The sequence below is a fragment of the Gadus morhua genome, chromosome 2 (assembly GCF_902167405.1).
Source record: "Gadus morhua chromosome 2, gadMor3.0, whole genome shotgun sequence".
NCBI lineage: Eukaryota > Metazoa > Chordata > Actinopteri > Gadiformes > Gadidae > Gadus > Gadus morhua.
In genome coordinates this window covers 27,364,511-27,381,928 of record NC_044049.1, presented here as the reverse complement: position 1 = coordinate 27,381,928, position 17,418 = coordinate 27,364,511, and the positions used below count along the sequence as shown (strand labels likewise).

General features: G+C 48.6%; 2 protein-coding genes across 4 annotated transcripts; one reads left to right on the top strand and one right to left on the bottom strand.

Moving 5' to 3' along the window:
- Positions 1–404: 404 nt before the first annotated feature.
- Positions 405–9,143, top strand: slc16a6b (solute carrier family 16 member 6b). Of its 2 annotated transcripts, none has more exons than XM_030381753.1 (6): positions 405–992; positions 2,031–2,280; positions 2,692–2,835; positions 3,896–4,024; positions 5,570–6,436; positions 7,754–9,143. In XM_030381753.1, exons 2-6 carry the CDS (start codon positions 2,046–2,048, stop codon positions 8,008–8,010), a joined length of 1,632 nt encoding a protein of 543 aa, XP_030237613.1. In that variant the 5' UTR covers positions 405–992; positions 2,031–2,045; the 3' UTR covers positions 8,011–9,143. The 2 variants fall into 2 exon arrangements, with proteins under 2 accessions (XP_030237613.1, XP_030237609.1); XM_030381749.1 differs by having other exon boundaries at positions 409–992; positions 2,026–2,280.
- On the bottom strand, positions 8,915–15,545 carry mmp25a (matrix metallopeptidase 25a). Of its 2 annotated transcripts, XM_030381787.1 has the most exons (6): positions 15,413–15,545; positions 14,662–15,088; positions 11,815–11,928; positions 11,390–11,480; positions 10,970–11,142; positions 8,915–10,626 (listed from the first exon to the last, which is right to left on the bottom strand). In XM_030381787.1, exons 2-6 carry the CDS (start codon positions 14,990–14,992, stop codon positions 10,484–10,486), a joined length of 852 nt encoding a protein of 283 aa, XP_030237647.1. In that variant the 5' UTR covers positions 14,993–15,088; positions 15,413–15,545; the 3' UTR covers positions 8,915–10,483. The 2 variants fall into 2 exon arrangements, with proteins under 2 accessions (XP_030237647.1, XP_030237638.1); XM_030381778.1 differs by lacking the exon at positions 15,413–15,545 and having other exon boundaries at positions 14,662–15,241.
- Between the last annotated feature and the right edge of the window lie 1,873 nt (positions 15,546–17,418).

The following is a 17,418-nucleotide window of genomic DNA, read 5'->3' as shown; positions in this document are numbered from 1 at the left end:
TACTAGCAAATAAATGCTTGCATCTATTGCAGAAAATACAATCGGAATAGGTAATACATGTGCATGGAAAGTTTATAAATGTCTCTTGTAACTGTTTTATATTATTAGCATGAACAAGAACCAAGGGGGAATACAAATTGCTAAATCAGGCCTACATGAGTAATGAAAGGGTGTTCATGTAAAGATGCATTCTCTTTTTCAGCCTGCTATAACCTTTATTACATGATTGAGCATATACATCAAATATATAGCTGTAAAACACGCATAATAGCCACTGAATAGGCCTACTACTGTGAGAGCTTGGATGGGGATCATTACTGAAAGGTTCTATCCTATCGTTTGTATGTTGGCTGAACCAGCACCACATTGTGTTTATCGTGTAGCCTATGATGGCTGACTGGGCTGAATGTAATCATTCGAGTCATCTCTGAAATATGCCAGTGCTTTGAAAGGCAAGTACAATTGAAAGCATCTCTCCTGTGTGCTTTGGTCAATTTGCAACACACACACGCACACGCATTGGAGCACACGCACAGTTGTCCATCCCAGTAGGATGCTACAGTAGGGGCTACGTACGTACGTGTATGCGCAGAGGCAAGAGGCGATTTGAGCGCGCCTAGGAAACAACGGTCAATTCTGTGTTGCATAACGTAAGGTTAATCCCGCATCACGCTCTAAAGCATGTCGCAGAGACCATTCGGTTTAGAGAAGGAAAGAAGAAAAAATAGATCGCAAGGTGTGATGCGTTTCCGCGACAACGTGGGAGGAACTTGTGGATGCCGCCGCTGCTGAATACCGGCTTCATCCGGAAACAACCTGCCGCAGCAGACTAGAGGAACGGTTGACGACGCAGGAAAAAAAAAAAAAAAAAATAGCACTTATTTATACGTCCCTCACGGTGAAAACGGTACGATAGCAGTATCACTGGAAGAAGCCGAGCGTACTGACCTCCCCCCCGACTGAAGCTCCCCGCAAGTGAAGCATCTCCCCGGGTAAGTGAACCACATCCTTGGTAAGTGAACCATCTCCCCGGGTAACCACTAACCCGGCCGCCCTCCGGGGCTCGGGAGCTGTTACCATGGCACGTCCCCAACGCTTATTTGAAGCATAACTCGTAACGTTATACATTGTCTTCGATAAAGGAAATTGGTTCTTCTTGAGATGATTTTAGGATTTTTACGATCATTTTTACTTCCACCCGTTAATTGAGATTGATTTAAAGTATGTAATGCATCACAATGTGATTGTTAGGGTTAGTTATTGTTGTGCTGAAGCAAGGTGAAGTTAGGTGGGAGAGCGTCGTTGACATCATCTTTTCCCCTCGCGCTGCACTGCGGAAGCCTCAGCCCAGCATGGCGCATTGGGTCTAACGTTACTGGTGCGTGTGTTATAACAACGTGGCATAGACTTTAACCTTGTCGAGAAACCACACGGTGAAACGTTACTATCTATCTATTCTCTCGCTCGACAATCATGCGGAAAATGCTACGCACGAAAAAATACATAAAAGAAAAATTAACCTCAAGACATCGTCAGCTGTCAGCATCTAAACAAATAGGTCACTATCTCTCATTTTGTATGCATATTGTTTGGTATTTTTAATACAAAATGATTTAAATATATGTTATATATACATGCCTCACATTTAGTACTATATATTATTGACTATCCGCAATAAGGCTTTAGGGCAGTTTTGTGAGACTCTTTATAGGGAGGGATCAACTTTGAAAAAAGGAAACCTGTCACGCGCGCGGCCCGCGCTGCTTGTGCAACGCACCTACGCTCCTAAACCAATGTTTCCCTATGCGAAAAGCCGACGCCTGTAACGCGCGTGTGTGGCGTACCAGTTACTAAAAACGCAGATGTTAAGCAAATCCCCGATTTTAGTGTCCTATTTTCTTTAATAGTCTGGATTTTGTGTGACGCAAAGTGCGACCATTATTCTTGCACCAATCCGACGCACGCAGTTGCCAGCTCTGCCTCTCGTCGCGCTGCTCCGCGCTAACCCAGCCTCTGTTCCCCCAGGGCAGTCCGGCCAGAGGACCATGAAGACGATGGTTCCTGCCGGCGGCTGCACCGGGCCCTGCGTGTACCCAGCCGTGCCCGACGGCGGCTGGGGCTGGGTGGTGGCGGGGGCCTTCTTCGTGGTGGAGGTGTGCACCTACGGCACCATCAAGAGCCTGGGGGTGTTCCTGGAGGACCTGATGGAGGAGTTTGGCGAGAGCAACAGCCGCGTGTCCTGGGTCATCTCCATCTGCGTCTTCGTCTTCAACTTCTCAGGTCAGTTCTTAGATTACTTGATTGACCTTTTGGGGTCATGTTGTTAGATCTTTTCAGCTTAAAGTGTTAATATTACGCCACCAGGGGTCCATCACTAAAACAAAGGGCTCATCACACATCATATTACCCTCTTAACTCAATGGAAGAAAGATAATACATCGAATAAAACACAACAATAAAGTATGCGATGGCGAAAACATATACTTTTTCTTTGCATCCGTGCAAACAATTTATAGTTTTGTGTAAATAAAAGGTGCGTATAGAACTAAGCTATGCACATCCATTTAATCCCTGGTATCTGCGACCTCTGTTAGAGGAGAGAGGTCGGTTGTGTGTGTGTGTGTGTGTCCATCTCATGACGTCACACGCACACATCATCCCCACAACAACGGCTTCCCTTGTTCCCCTCAGCGCCGCTGGCCTCGGTACTGAGCAACCGCTTTGGCTGCCTGCCCGTGGCGGTGGCGGGCGGCGTCCTGGTCTGCCTGGGCACCATCAGCTCCGCCTTCACCACCTCCATCAACCAGATGTACGTCACCATCGGAGTGGTCTCGGGTATGTATCAAACACACGTACGCACGCGCCCGGCAGCTCATGGTGGCTGTTGGAATCGTTCATCTCTATGTGTATGAGGAGCAATGCCCTTCACATTGTAATGATGTGTCTAGGGATCGTAACCATGTCCTACACATTGTGTAATGATGTGTCTAGGGATCGTAACCATGTCCTACACATTGTGTAATGTCTAGGGATCGTAACAACGTCCTACACATTGTGTAATGTCTAGGGATCGTAACAACGTCCTACACATTGTGTAATGTCTAGGGATCATAACAACGTCCTACACATTGTGTAATGTTTAGGGATCGTAACAACGTCCTACACATTGTGTAATGTTTAGGGATCGTAACAACGTCCTACACATTGTGTAATGTTTAGGGATCGTAACAACGTCCTACACATTGTGTAATGTTTAGGGATCGTAACAACGTCCTACACATTGTGTAATGTTTAGGGATCGTAACAACGTCCTACACATTGTGTAATGTCTAGGGATCGTAACAACGTCCTACACATTGTAATGATGTGTCTAGGGATCGCTAACAGAGCTTGAAATGAGTGTGAGTGTAATATAAATGATTGAAAGGATAGGCTGGTTGGAAATACGTACAAAAAATATTATTGATTTCAATATTGATTTTCAGATTATTTTTACGTTCCGATTTTGATTAAAATTGGGATGTGATTTTACAGTTACCTAATCCCAAACCGGATGTAGGAATGCGTGTACCCTGTGTGCTTTCCCTTCACAGAGTCCCTACTCCTCTCTCCCTTGTATCCGCATCACTCTCTTTTGTTACCCCCCCCCCCCCCCCCCCCCCTCCCGATACTGAAAAGTGCCGACTCACCGACCTCCTGTTTCTTCTTTCCTTCCCTCTGTCTCTCTTTCTTTCTCGTCATCTTCTTCACACGTTTGTCCACAGCGCGGCCTCTGCCCCGGCAGGCCCTTCTCTCGGTGGCTCAAACCCCCCCCCACGCGGCCTCTGACCGTGACCTCATGACCCCCCAGGCCAGTGCCCCTATTCCTCTGCCTTGTCCCCTTTTTGCTCTGCAGGCCTGGGCTACTGCCTCTCCTTCCTCCCCACCGTCACCATGCTGGCGCAGTACTTCTCCCGCCGCCGGACCCTGGTCACCTCCATGGCGTCCTCGGGGGAGTCCTTCGCCGTGTTCGCCTTCGCTCCAGGTTAGTCCCGTCCCCACCCCCTGGGGGGGGGCGATGAACTGTTTTACAGATGTTGTTTGTTATGTGAGGTGGATCAATAGGTGCACAGCTGTATGCGTTTCTGTCCTTCTATATATTTAGAGAATGCATTGGGGTGGGATTATTTAAAGGTACGCTTCGAATGCAACTATCGCCTGCATTGCAGTTTCCACCGAGCGCCTACCCGAGGAAGGTCGACAAACGTAGCGAGAAAGACCTTTTGAAACGGCTGTCATTGAAGCCCGCCTCGGGTATGAGAAGGCTTCTTTCAGATCCCAAAGAGTGGGTCAACTGTCATCACGGTGGTTCGGTTTTTAGTCCGACCTGTTTCATCGCTGACTGGTGTGTGGCACGAAACAGATGATTTCATGTTGAGAAGAGGGAACTCTTGTACGGCGTGTATGTTTGACGATATGAAAGCTCCAGAGATGGCGTCGATGACCCCCCGGGGGAGCCACAGGGTCTGTACACTAGGGCTGCAACTAACGATTATTTTAATAATCGATTAATCAGTACATTATTTTTCAGATTAATCGATGAATCTGATAAAAACAGAAACATTTGTAATTGCCGCATCTTTATTCAAAAACTGAACATTACTTCAAATTCACAGTGCAGACTGAAGTGTAAAAACACCAGGTTAATGCTCCAACGTCCCGGAACTATTAAAAGTAATATTAAATTATAAAAAAATAAAAAAACATAAATGGGATAGCACAAAAAAAACATACAATGTATGATATACATTTATAAATATACAGTATATAAGGGATGTTCATGGTTAACCGGTTAACCGATAAGATCTTTAACCGGTCAATACTAATGGTTAAAAAGAGATTAAATCATCTTAATTTCTCTCAGATGACAGGTCGTTTGTCCGATTTCTTTTGTGTTGCATTTGAACACATCAATCATATTACTGAGCCGACCTGAACACGTCACATTTGACACGGTTTGCGACTTTTTTTTTAAGCTAACTAGCTCTATATCCTGCCGACATGGATTTAAAAACTGGATTAGTATTTTTAACTGACGGGACTTCCTACACCGTCCGGTTGTGTGATTACTGCCGCTGCTTTGAATGACTCCGAGCCCGTCTGCACAACGTCTGCAGCAGCAGCAGCTGACAGAGTTTTCGGTTGGACTAGACGGATACTGAGTTGAAGGAGTTTTTTTAACCCAAAGACAGTGAAGGTACAACACTTTTATGTAGGCCTACAGTCCAGTGTTAAGATACGACCAAAATACAAGCTGTGGTCGCTCTCACTAAAGCTCGCTGTGGGCGTGCATGAACCGTGAACCAACCTGTCGGCGGCTGGCTGTAAACTAAACAGTGCCGCGCCTACGAGTGACGTGTTAATCGCGCGACACAACGAATCGACGACCAAATTCGTTGCCAACGCTTTTAGTAATCGATTTTTATCGATTTTATCGATTCGTTGTTGCAGCCCTACTGTACCCCACGGTCGTAGGTCCTCTCGCACCAAAACGCCGTAAAGACCCTCCCGTCTTAACCCCCCTCCTCAGCGTTCATGACGCTGAAGAAGCGAATCGGCTGGCGCTCCTGCCTCATCATCATCGGGCTGATCCAGACGGCCGTGATCGGCTGCGGCTTCCTCCTCCGGCCGATCGTCATCCGGCCCGCCGAGGAGCCGGCGTCGACGGAGCGGGACGACGACGCGTCCGAGGAAGGCTCCGTCTCCCTTAAGGACGACTTCGAGCTGGAGAACGAGCAGACCAAGGCGTCCATCGGCTCCGAGGACTCGGGCATCACCTCCCTCTCCACCTCCTGCAACGAGCTCCCGGCGGCGGCGGCGGCGGCGGCGGCGGCGCCCACCGCGGCGGCCGACCCCCAGGACGAGGCCGACTCCCTGATGGAGGCGCAGCGGGACGCGGGACCCGCCGCGCCCCGACCCAAGCTGCTGGACTTCTCGGGGCTCCGGGACAGCGTCTTCATCTGCTACTCCCTGTTCGGCCTCTTCGCCACGCTGGGCTTCTTCGCGCCGCAGCTCTACGTCATCCGGCTCAGCAAGAGCCGGGGCGTGGCCGACGACATGGCGTCCTACATGCTGTGCGCCATGGCGGTGGCGGAGGTGTGCGGCCGCCTCTCCATCGGCGTGGTGCTGGGCCGCCGGGCCACGGGGAAGCTGCGCGTGCTGCTGGCGTGCGTGGCGCTCCTCTGCCTGGTGCTGGTGGCCTTCGCCCTGGTGCGGGACTTCTGGGGCCTGCTGTCCTGCTGCGTCCTCTACGGGTTCTTCCTGGGCATGGTGGCGTCCACGCACATCCCCATGCTGGCGGAGCAGGAGGTGGTGGGCGTAGAGCGCATGGCGTCCTCCGTGGGCCTGTACGTGTGCATCCAGAGCTTCGCCGGGCTCGCCGGCCCCCCGCTCGGAGGTACGCCCCCGACCTCAGGGGATGGGGATGGGGATGACGCACACACGCACACACACACACACACACACACACACCACACACACACACAGACACACACACACACACACACACACACACACACACACACACACACACACACAGACACACACACACACACACACACACACAGACACACACACACACACACACACAGACACACACACACAGACACAGACACACACACACACACACACACACAGACACACACACACACACACACACACAGACACACACACACACACACACACACACAGACAGGCACACACACACGCACAGACAGACACACACAGACACACACACACACACACACAGACCCACACACACACACACACACACACACACACACACAACACACACACACACACACACTTTAGAGGATGGGGATGGTGCCGTGTGTTATAACGGTTATTAAGACCAATATTGAGATTATGGTTTAGTATGAGATTTTCTTTTTAAGGTTCCTTATTTTCTGCATTATTCACTAAACAAGCAATACATCATTCTGTAGTATGACCAAAACAACATTGGAAGCAGTCAACATATAAACTGCTCTTTCCTTTAGGCCAGGCCTATGGGAAGAGATGAATTGATGCATTCATTGATATTATAACATCTTTATTTTACTATTGAATTGTTAAATGGAGATAAATAAAAATCTTACTCTCGGTAACAGCCTTTGCGATTTGCCTATCGCCTTCTAATACAATGCGATGTCGGTGTGAATGAGATGAATCGTTCAGCCCTACGCGTTCTTCTCAAGAACGTGTCTGCACGTTGTGTCTGCATGCCCTGGCCCCGATGGACCGAGCTGAGTAACCTCAGAGCCCGCCTGATCCCTAACTCTCTACAGGCGGTGATTCCTGCTGTGACGGCCTGAATCCCAGCAGTGCTTTGTTCCTCTGGGTTGAATCGTATTACATAAGAGTAAACGTGTGTACTGCAAACCGGGGTCAAACCAGGACCTGGGAAGGGCCCTTGTAACATTGTCCATGCTAGACGCCAGCAGCGGGTTTAACCTGTTCACACTGATTACTCAATGTGCAGCCTCACCGAGCCCCAGAGTCCAATCGGAGGTGAGGCTGCTCAAACCAGCGATCATCCACACGCCTCAAAATTTAGAATTTATTAGAATTGTATTTTCCGTGCAGATCGATCTTTGAATTTGGTGTTTGTAGGATAACCTACAGCATCGAACCCAGTACAGAATCAACCTAGGAGCGGCCTCATCTCTGACCGCCTTGACCCCCCCCCTCCCTGTGCTTCTGTCGCCCGCCCCAGGGTGGCTGGTGGACATCACCGACAACTACGGCTCTGCCTTCTACTCCTGCGCCGTGGGCATGGGCCTCGGGGCCGTGTGCCTGGCCCTGGTGGGGCCCGCCAAGGCCCGCGCATCACGCAGGAGGGGCGAGGGGGCCGGTAACCAGGGCGACCAGACCAGGGACCCGCCGGGCCGTCCCGACGACGACCAGGACTTCCTGGAGGTGGACCTGGCCCCCGAGGGTCTGGGCCGGGGGAAGAGCCCCACGGTGGCGTGAGGGGGACCGGACCTCACGACCTCCGGACTCAGAGCCCGCGGTGGAGAGGCGGGACCCCAGGAGCGCTGGCCTGGGGTTCAGACTGCAGAGACAGTACCCATGTCAGTAGTGGGATGTTTAATCACTGAGGAGCTGGATGTACCCTTCTCCACATGTCCAGGGGTGTATATACATCCAAATGTAGACACACGCAATGTCGGCCCGGTTTGTTTTGTCTTATGCCAGCGTCATCTCAATGGTTTTACTCTCAGGTGCAGCCATTGCATAGTTTGCATGAAGACTCTTTGAATTGATTCCTTTTCTGCCATAAAGGAAACAGAGTCTGTTTAGAGACCAAAGACACAGCCTTGTAATGTGTTCTTGCATGGCCCCAAAACACCAGAGCTCTCCTTTTTTAACTTTCACAAACCTTTCTTTCTCTCCAGGCCACTTCATCCATGCCACGGCACAAATCTGCTTCTTGGTATCAAGTAGCTTCTTAGACATGGATAAAGTTGGATAGATGTCATTCAGTTGTGGTTTAATGCAAGAAAGAAGCAATGGTTTCACCTATAGCATACAGCAACTCTAAAAAGTTACCTTCCTGAATGTTCATTGTTTAAAAATGATGTTTCAAGTCATTATCAAACCATTTGTTTTTTGGCACACAAGCATACCATGTTCTTGGACGGCCCATAGCTTCGCAACGCTACGCAAGTGGCTCCAACTCACGAGGCTCAGTCAGACATCTACTTAACTTTAAGTCTGCGTAGCCTTTTATATTGGTCTGTGTTCGACGTCAAGCTCAACTGTTTACTTCTGTGAGGATACTAATCGTCCCTGGCTACAATGGGTGAATACACATTCTGTATTATACAATATATGTAAATAAATAGATGTATTTTTTTTAAAGCTGATTTTTTTCTTTTTGTACTGAGATGTAGATGTTTCCTATGTTTTGATTGAAATGACATCACATGATTTGTACATGTTGGCAAAAAGTATGCCGTGCTCCGTATTGTTTACGTTTGACTATACCTTTTAAAGAAGAAGCACTTTTGTTAAGCTAAGATCATCTTTGTTCTCTGATCTGTCAATGTACTGCTGAATAAGATGTGTGTCAGTGCATCTTGGAAATACAAAGTCAAACTGTATTGATTCGTGAGAATTTTATTTAAGTGTATTGTATTTAGTTTTTCTTTCTGCAACGGCATGTTTTTCAAGTTCGTAAACCAAATGTAAGTAATCAAGTATCTGTTGTGAGTGCTACAGGGTCAAAGGAGTTGATAAAAATGCAAAGATCAATATTTTGTTCAAAATAAGCCAAGGGACTAGGCTCAGCATGATGTCACTCTGCACTGAGCCTGCTGGGACTCAAACCAGTGTTCCCACCCTCCTACTGGTCCCTCGCTGATGACCGTGGAAACACTTTCCTTTAAACTAATATATCTCATTACATTTGCCGGGTTTTTCTCCTAAATCCTGAACGCGAGGCCTAAAGCTGCCCCTTTTATAAACGTATCACCATGACCACAACACCATATTCTTCAGTTCTTCCCCAGCGTGTAGCTGAGACAGCCTTACTCTACCGCTGTGATTGCGAGCCTTTCCAAACACCGAGTACATAATGCTGTTGTCTCTGACCCCCAGCATTGGGTTCTCGCTACAGCCCCAAAGGGCTTCACAGGTCCACGCTATTCGACACCTGTACTAAAGCCAATGTGTATGAGAAGGAAAGGTAAGAACACGGAACACGCACCCTCCTCCCAGAACAGATAGTGTGATACGGGTTGTTGAGCACAAGATCGAAAATCAGGTCAAAAAGAAGCTGTTGTGAGTAAATATGGTGAATAGGGAGTTTAGGTCATATAAATACTTTTAAACCATTTTAAAATGTTCACATTTATTTTACCCAAAGGCTTCATCCACCGAATGGCATAGATTATGTTGAGTTTTTTAGTGCCATATTCAAAAAATATGTCATAATGTAGAATATATAATTTGCTGTTATTTTCAATAAGCTGTTTTCATTAAGTTATTGACTTAAGTGTTTTGATTTTACGGGGGACAAAGACAAGGGACGCATTCGCAGGAGGCCATTGTTTTCTTATCTCCTAAAAATATAAATAAGTGGCCCAAGAAATTTGGCATTAGACAATACAATTTGACATGATGCGTACTAAAAAACTAAGTGGTGTCAAATGCTATTGTATAGTTTTGCACATAATCGTATTGGTTTATGCAAACAGTTTGGACACCAGCAGAAACACTTGAGACTCTTTTCCCAACAGAAGCCTTTATCAGTCCAACGAGAAACCTTTGCCCTGTAATAAATATACATATGTATGTTCTGTAAAAATTAATATTTCCTTATAGTTTGAACTCTTTCAACTTGAAATTACGCTAATTGTTACACAGAAAAGCTAAATCGGTTACTTGTTTTTTCTTTTTTGTATTTGGGCTCATTGGCTCAGGCTAGTTCACTAGGCCAGCACTAGGATGAAGATGATGATGATGATGATGATGGATCTGGCTGGTCGAAGGAGTACTCCGCCTTGTGGTGCATGATGAGCCGGTTGTTGGCAAAGTAGAAGCTGTCTGAGCGCGTCTCGAACGGGCTGGCCACCATCTCCGCGACTGGGGGGGGGAGAGGTCAGAGGTCAGTGACGTCACATACAGCAGCAACCCCACTAGGCCATCACGGGTTAGATAGTATACTGCAGCTTATCATTCTGGCCTGTGAATCACATGCATATATCTCGCTCTGATAAACTTTTCTTAACTACAGTAGCTGCAATGTTGCCTTTAATAAGACACCATTAATTCACGTTAAATTTAGCCAGAGAGTCCTGGCTCGTTTCGGCCCTCTTCAGGCGGATTCTTCTCATTATTTGTTCTTGGTTGCGTGAATACCGGAAGAAGGCTTTGGCTTAACCTCAGTGTGGGTCAGTAAGTAGGTCCCCATTTTGCGGTATCTTACCAGTGCTGGGGTCCAGATCAGGGAGACTGTAGATGTGTTCACACGTGTTCCTGCTGAACGGGATGCAGAAGCCGATCTCAAAGTCGAACGTTTTGAGCAGGAGATTCCGAAAGAAGTGCCTCTCGATCAGCCGGAGGCGGTTCACCGCCCTCCGGCCAACCGTGAACTCCAACCTGGGAGATGTTTAGTTTACATTAGTAAAACGAACTCATCTCATCCAGAATGACTGACTTCCAACCCGGATTAATTATTACATTTGGGACACTTTTAAATGTATAACTTGTACATTCAAACAATTTTTTTAAAATTAAACAATAAAATAGTATATAATAAAATAGAAAAATGTGATAAAAAAGATGGCAGCTACCAAACTGACTTCAAACGGATATTTTAAGTCGTTTATTATACAGGGTGACCTACGTGGCCCCAATTTCCTTGAGGGCCAGAAAGGAGGGGGAGAAGTGATACTGTATGAACCGGCCTGGGTCCACATCGAAGACATCCTTGATCTCTGGAGAAAGGGAAGAGGAGGGGTAGTGAGCCATTTATTTGACTAAACAAAGCACAAGCAAAGCACACAAACACACACACACACACACACGTCACACACACACACACACACACACACACACACACACACACACACACACACACACACACACACACACACACACGCACTCATACAAACACACAAGCAAGGCAAGGCAAGGCACACACTCAAAAAAACACACACAAACCTACACATACAGACACAGAAACACACACACACACACACAATCAGAAACACATACTCACACACACACACACAGACACACAGACACACACAGACACACACACGCACGGACCGGTGGGGCAGTGCTTCTTGATGTCCAGGATAACCGCTCCGCTCTGCAGCTCTCGGATCTTGAAGCGGGAAAAGTTGATGTTGTAAACGTTGTCCTCCGGGGAGCACAGGAACTCTGTGAAGAGGAGCGTTCGCCTTCAGCCTCTCGCCCACACCCCACGGCCCCCTGCGTCACTCCACCGCGAGGCAGTGGACTATGGAAAGCCTAGAATGGCGCGGTAAAAGGGCTAAACCGCACGGTATCCGTGCGGTTTAGCCCTTTTACCGCACCATTCTAGGGTTTGTGGCCTTCTTGGCTTTCCATAGTGGACCGCCACACAACCCACAACATCCAACAGTGTTATCGTTATGTTGTATGTTATCCACCGCCGTCCGTCCGCCAGGGTGATATCACTAGGGGGGGATTTTTGTATCCTACCCGACATTCCTTCCATCATTGTATTTATTAAATAATAATAAAAATGATACAAATAATAATACAATTTAAAATGTACATTTGCACAGTGTTTTAAACAATGAGAGAGTGTTTGTGTGTGTGTGTGTGTGTGTGTGTGTGTGTGTGTGTGTGTGTGTGTGTGTGTGTGGGTGTGTGTGCGTGTAATTGTGTTTGTGTGTGTGCATGCGGTTGTGTGAGACATTGGTGTCATTGTAATCTCTGGCTAATCCTGCAGGGTTTATCTGAGGTAGCTCCACACACACACACACGCACACACGCGCACACACACACACACACACACACGCACACACAGACACACACACACACACACACACACACACACACGCACACACACAAACAGACGCACACACACACACACACACACACACACACACACACACACACACACACACACACAGACACACACACATAGACATACACAGACACACACACACACACAAACACAGATAAATAGAATATTGTCTATTTTTAGTTGGATTAATTAAAGGTTGGGTAGGTGATTTGCGAAACGCCAGCAGATTTTGAAAATACACAACTCAAATGGTCCTACCCCCTCTCCTTCAACGCTGACTCTGACTCCACCCATTCCAAGTACCTGGACGCGCAATCATGCACGAGCGCGAACAGAGATGCGCGAGAGCGAGCCAGGCTAGCGTAGGTTTTCGTTTAACAACATGGCACTACATTCAGCTGTAAGTTGCACCCAGTACCGCGGGAAGTAGGAGTGCTGGGGGTGCTGCAACACCCCTGTCCGAGGCCCTGTCTTATCACAGAAAACGATCATTTCTAAAAACTTCCGGCCAAAGTGGAGATTTCTGAAAACGCCGGTTATGTGTTGTCGTGTCAACGAGGAGAAACGGGATTTTAGGTTCTGAAGCGTCACATTATGCACCAGGAAATGCTTAACGTCATGTGAGCGCGCCCGCTGTACCGTATTGGTCCGAATATAAACACAAACCCCATTGTAAGACGACCTATATTTGGAAAAAAGATTTGAAGACCAGATCCGTTTTTTTATGAATAAATAAATTGTATTCATTGAAATAATATACGAAAATAAAAAGGCATCGAATAAAACACTGCATTGCCACTAAACAGTAGTGCAAATAGGCCGTACTGATGTGTACACCAAAGACTATTCCTGACACTCCTCTGCCCCGCTGTGTTCGCTCTGGCTGTGGTCGCTCCGAACTGTTTCGGCCCGTGGCAAAGCGAGTCATCCTCGCTGCTGTCCAAGGCATTTTGAGACGCAGCATTTATTTAATGCTCATATGACCTAGTGCTGAAAAAAGGTTATATGAAAAAGTGTGAGGGTAGCGGTGGTGCGCTAAACTTGTTCTGTGAGCAGCTGGATGTGAACGATCGATTTTCAACTGTGCGCGCATTGCATGCACTGGTTGTAATTGAGCTGCCGCTGCTATACATCTTTTTTTTATCAATGTAACGAAGTTGGCGAGTCTAGTGCAGGCTGAGGTTTTTTTTTTTCCCAGCACCCCCTGCTGAGAATACGTTCTCGCTGCTATGGTTGGACCAGATGTTATAACATTAAACGGTCACATAAATCATTACTATTTTTAGAAAATGTATGTTGTTTCATATAATTGTATTGGAAGTCCTGGTTTTCACTAGGGTTGCCGCGGTGTTGGACATTTTCACTACCGAGTAATACACTCGTCTCCACACCGGTATTACCGAGTATAAACGGTATAAACTTTGAAACTAGGTTCAAACCGCCACACAAGCATCGGTTTTTTAGGATTATTCTTGATTTCAGTTTTTCTCTTTCAGCGTTTTTATTATCAATTACTCTCTGAAAAAGAGTTTTCCTTCTCTTGCTGGTGGTGGTGGTGGTGGTGGGGATGGTGGCGTCTTGTCTGCCATGGAAATTGTCTTCTACTGCTAGGTCCAAATGTGGATTAACTAGTTCCAGTAGCTACCGCAGGATAACAACAAACAGGAGCTTGCTCTGGGTCACGAGCTCTGGGTCACGAGTACTGCACGAAGGGGTCGCGCGCGGGGCGCGGGGGAGGGGGAGTGCAGTACGACCGTTTGATTGACGTACTTACTGTCCAATGCAACTCGGTGGCAATGGAAATGATTGGCTGGAGTTTTTCGAGCCCTGCCCGTTCCACAGATGATTGACTTGTTTAATTTTCATGTCAGTACTTCTAACTCAGTGGCTGTAAGCGGGTTATGATAAGGATTTCAAGTAATTTTGCAAAAATGGCCAAAAAAGCAAATCACCTATCCAACCTTTAAACTAATTTTAATTTAATAAATTTATCAAACAATAATAAAGCTGCACACAGGACAGACAAAACCCCTCTCTGAGATGAAGGCATAGTACCCCAACCGGTCCATCCCTGGGGCGCTAGGTCCGGCCATGCTCACCTCTGGTGTACCCCCTGAGCCTGAGAACGTGCTGCGGGGTCACGGGGTCACCCCGCTTCCATTCTGGAGGCACTCTCTCCTCCTGCTCCTCCTCGCCCGGCCCCTCAGCGGTCCCCGCGAGGAACCCGTTCCACTCCTCCTCGCCCGAGGGGCTGGTGTCCCCGGCGGGCCCCGTCCACGTCACCTCCACCACCACCTCGGGGTCCCCTGCCCCCCCCGTCCCCTCTCCCAGGGGGGCCTCCGCACCGTGCTGCCGGTCCCCTTCAGGGGGTCCGCGGTCGGCTGCGTCTACGCTCTGCCCCGGGGCGACCGCCGTCCCGTCCGTCTCCATGTCGTCCTCCAGGAAACCGGTAGACAACCACCCTGTAGGGTCCCGAGCAACCCGCACACATTCACCCTCTCAGACCTCCAGGACCACCGGCAAGGTCTGCAGAAACAACGGACGGACAATAAGATGTTACAGACTGAGAGGAAGTAAGGGTCCTTCGAGTGTTTTCAGGAACAATTGGAGCGGTTCTTATCGGCAGACACACGCACACACACAAACACACACACACACACGCAGGGTATCTCAAAGAGATTATGTCAGTACGTATGGGCTTTGAGATCTGAGTCAATCCCTGATTAAATCGGTCTACGGGAGACCGGGAACGAATGGGATCTGTTAGCCATAGAAGCTAATCATACAATGTTGTTATAACTGTCATTACGTTTAATTTATTTTTTCATGAAACTGTACTTTTCAACTTACCGAAAAATCACCAAGAATAAGTCACCAAGAACAAACAAGAGCAGAAAAAAATGTATAATGATTTGAGAGCAGCAGAAAGTAATCAACCACAAAGGTCCCCACCCATCTGCTCCATCCCTCGTCCGTTGGAAAGGGTTTCACACACCTGTGATTGACAGGTAAGATGGACTCACTCTCAACCAATCAAGGTAGAGGAGCACTGAACGGTCAGAAATTAGGCATGAGTGGGTTTCTCCCAGGTATCATATATTGTCTGTTACACCCAGCATGTAAAGAAATATTGTGCCGTCAAAAATCACTTCACCTAAACACTGGAATTTAATAATGTGCACTTTCCACTGTACATGTGTGATTCAGTATTTATTCTGTAGTGAGGGACCTCTTAGCCTGCTTCACTGTGTGATTTCTCTATTTTATTTTACTTTGTATTATTTTATGTATGTATGTATGTATGTATGTATGTATTGCTGGTTACTTTATACACTTTATTTTATTATTGTATCTTTTATATTGCGTGGGCTGCTGTCGACTCATTTTTTCCATGTTCATTTATTTAAATATCTTTCCTTTATCGTGGGTTGAATGACTGAACATGCTGAACCTCTGCCCAAACCACATCCGTCTGAACAGTCAAAATCTCAACAGCTCCTTCGTCAGCGCAGGGTTCGAGCTCCTCACATGATTGGCCGGTTGCCGGAGCACTATTCTATGTTGTGTGAGCCCCTGATGCAGGAAGAGGAAGTAGAATCAAAAGGGGAAGGAGCTACGAGATGAAGTGAAGCCTCATCAATCGGTACGTTCACGTCTATGTTTTCAGAGCTTTTATTGTTCATTTACAGCTTGATTATTACACGGGAAGTCGTTTTTATAGTTCAACTTTTAACGTTATCGCTCTGTCTGCCTCCCTTCGCCTTACTCTGTGACTGCCTGTCTGTCGGACGGCCCGACGGACAGACGATGACCAGACCCAGGACTCCCCTTCTCCTCTGCCTCGCCGCTCTTCCTCTCTGGCTGCCGGTCCTCTGTTCCTCTAGCGGCGGGGCGGCGGGGACGGTCACCACGGCAACCAATCAAGAGCCTTCTCCACGGCGACCGCCAGCCCCCGACGCCGTGGTCGCACTGCAAGAGGTCCGCCGCGACAGCACCCCCACCGCCACCTCCACCACCACCACCACCTCCACCACCACCACCACCGTGACCCCACCTCCACCCACACTGCACGGGGTCCGCCACCGCAACACCACCACCGTGACCCCACCTCCACCACCATCCCCACCACCGCAAGGTGACCGCCGGGACGACACCACCACCACCACCCAACCGCCAACAGCACTACCAGAAGGGGTCCACCACCAAGACAACACCACCACCACCCAACCACCACCACCAGCAGAAGGGGTCCACCACCAAGACAACACCACCACCACCCAACCACCACCACCAGCAGAAGGGGTCCACCACCAAGACAACACCACCACCACCCAACCACCACCACCACCAGAAGGGGTCCACCACCAGGACAACACCACCACCACCCAACCACCACCACCAGCAGAAGGGGTCCACCACCAAGACAACACCACCACCACCCAACCACCACCACCACCACCACCACCAGAAGGGGTCCACCACCAGGACAACACCACCACCACCCAACCACCACCACCAGCAGAAGGGGTCCACCACCAGGACAACACCACCACCACCCAACCACCACCACCAGCAGCAGAAGGGGTCCACCACCAGGACAACACCACCACCACCCAACCACCACCACCACCACCACCACCAGAAGGGGTCCACCACCACCACCGCAACCCCACCCCTGGTTTGGCGAACACAAACACCTCCACCCCGAGAGATCCCGGCAGAGAGCCCCAGACGCGGACCACTTCCCCGCCCGTCCGATGACCCCCCCCCCGCCCGGACCCCCCCCCCGCCCCCGACCAGCGTCAGCGAGGTGGGCTTGTTGCTCGGCGACCCAGACGGTGGGAAGAAACGCCACA

Excerpts from the sequence above, each read along its gene's own strand:
- slc16a6b (XM_030381753.1), top strand. The coding sequence starts at position 2,046 with ATGAAGACGATGGTTCCTGCCGGCGGCTGCACCGGGCCCTGCGTGTAC. Across the intron at positions 2,281-2,691 it reads CTTCGTCTTCAACTTCTCAG|CGCCGCTGGCCTCGGTACTG; the intron begins GTCAGTTCTTAG and ends TGTTCCCCTCAG. Across the intron at positions 2,836-3,895 it reads CACCATCGGAGTGGTCTCGG|GCCTGGGCTACTGCCTCTCC; the intron begins GTATGTATCAAA and ends TTTGCTCTGCAG.
- mmp25a (XM_030381787.1), bottom strand. The coding sequence starts at position 14,992 with ATGGAGACGGACGGGACGGCGGTCGCCCCGGGGCAGAGCGTAGACGCA. Across the intron at positions 11,929-14,661 it reads GCTCAGGGGGTACACCAGAG|AGTTCCTGTGCTCCCCGGAG; the intron begins GTGAGCATGGCC and ends TCCTCTTCACAG. Across the intron at positions 10,627-10,969 it reads TGATCTGGACCCCAGCACTG|TCGCGGAGATGGTGGCCAGC; the intron begins GTAAGATACCGC and ends TCCCCCCCCCAG.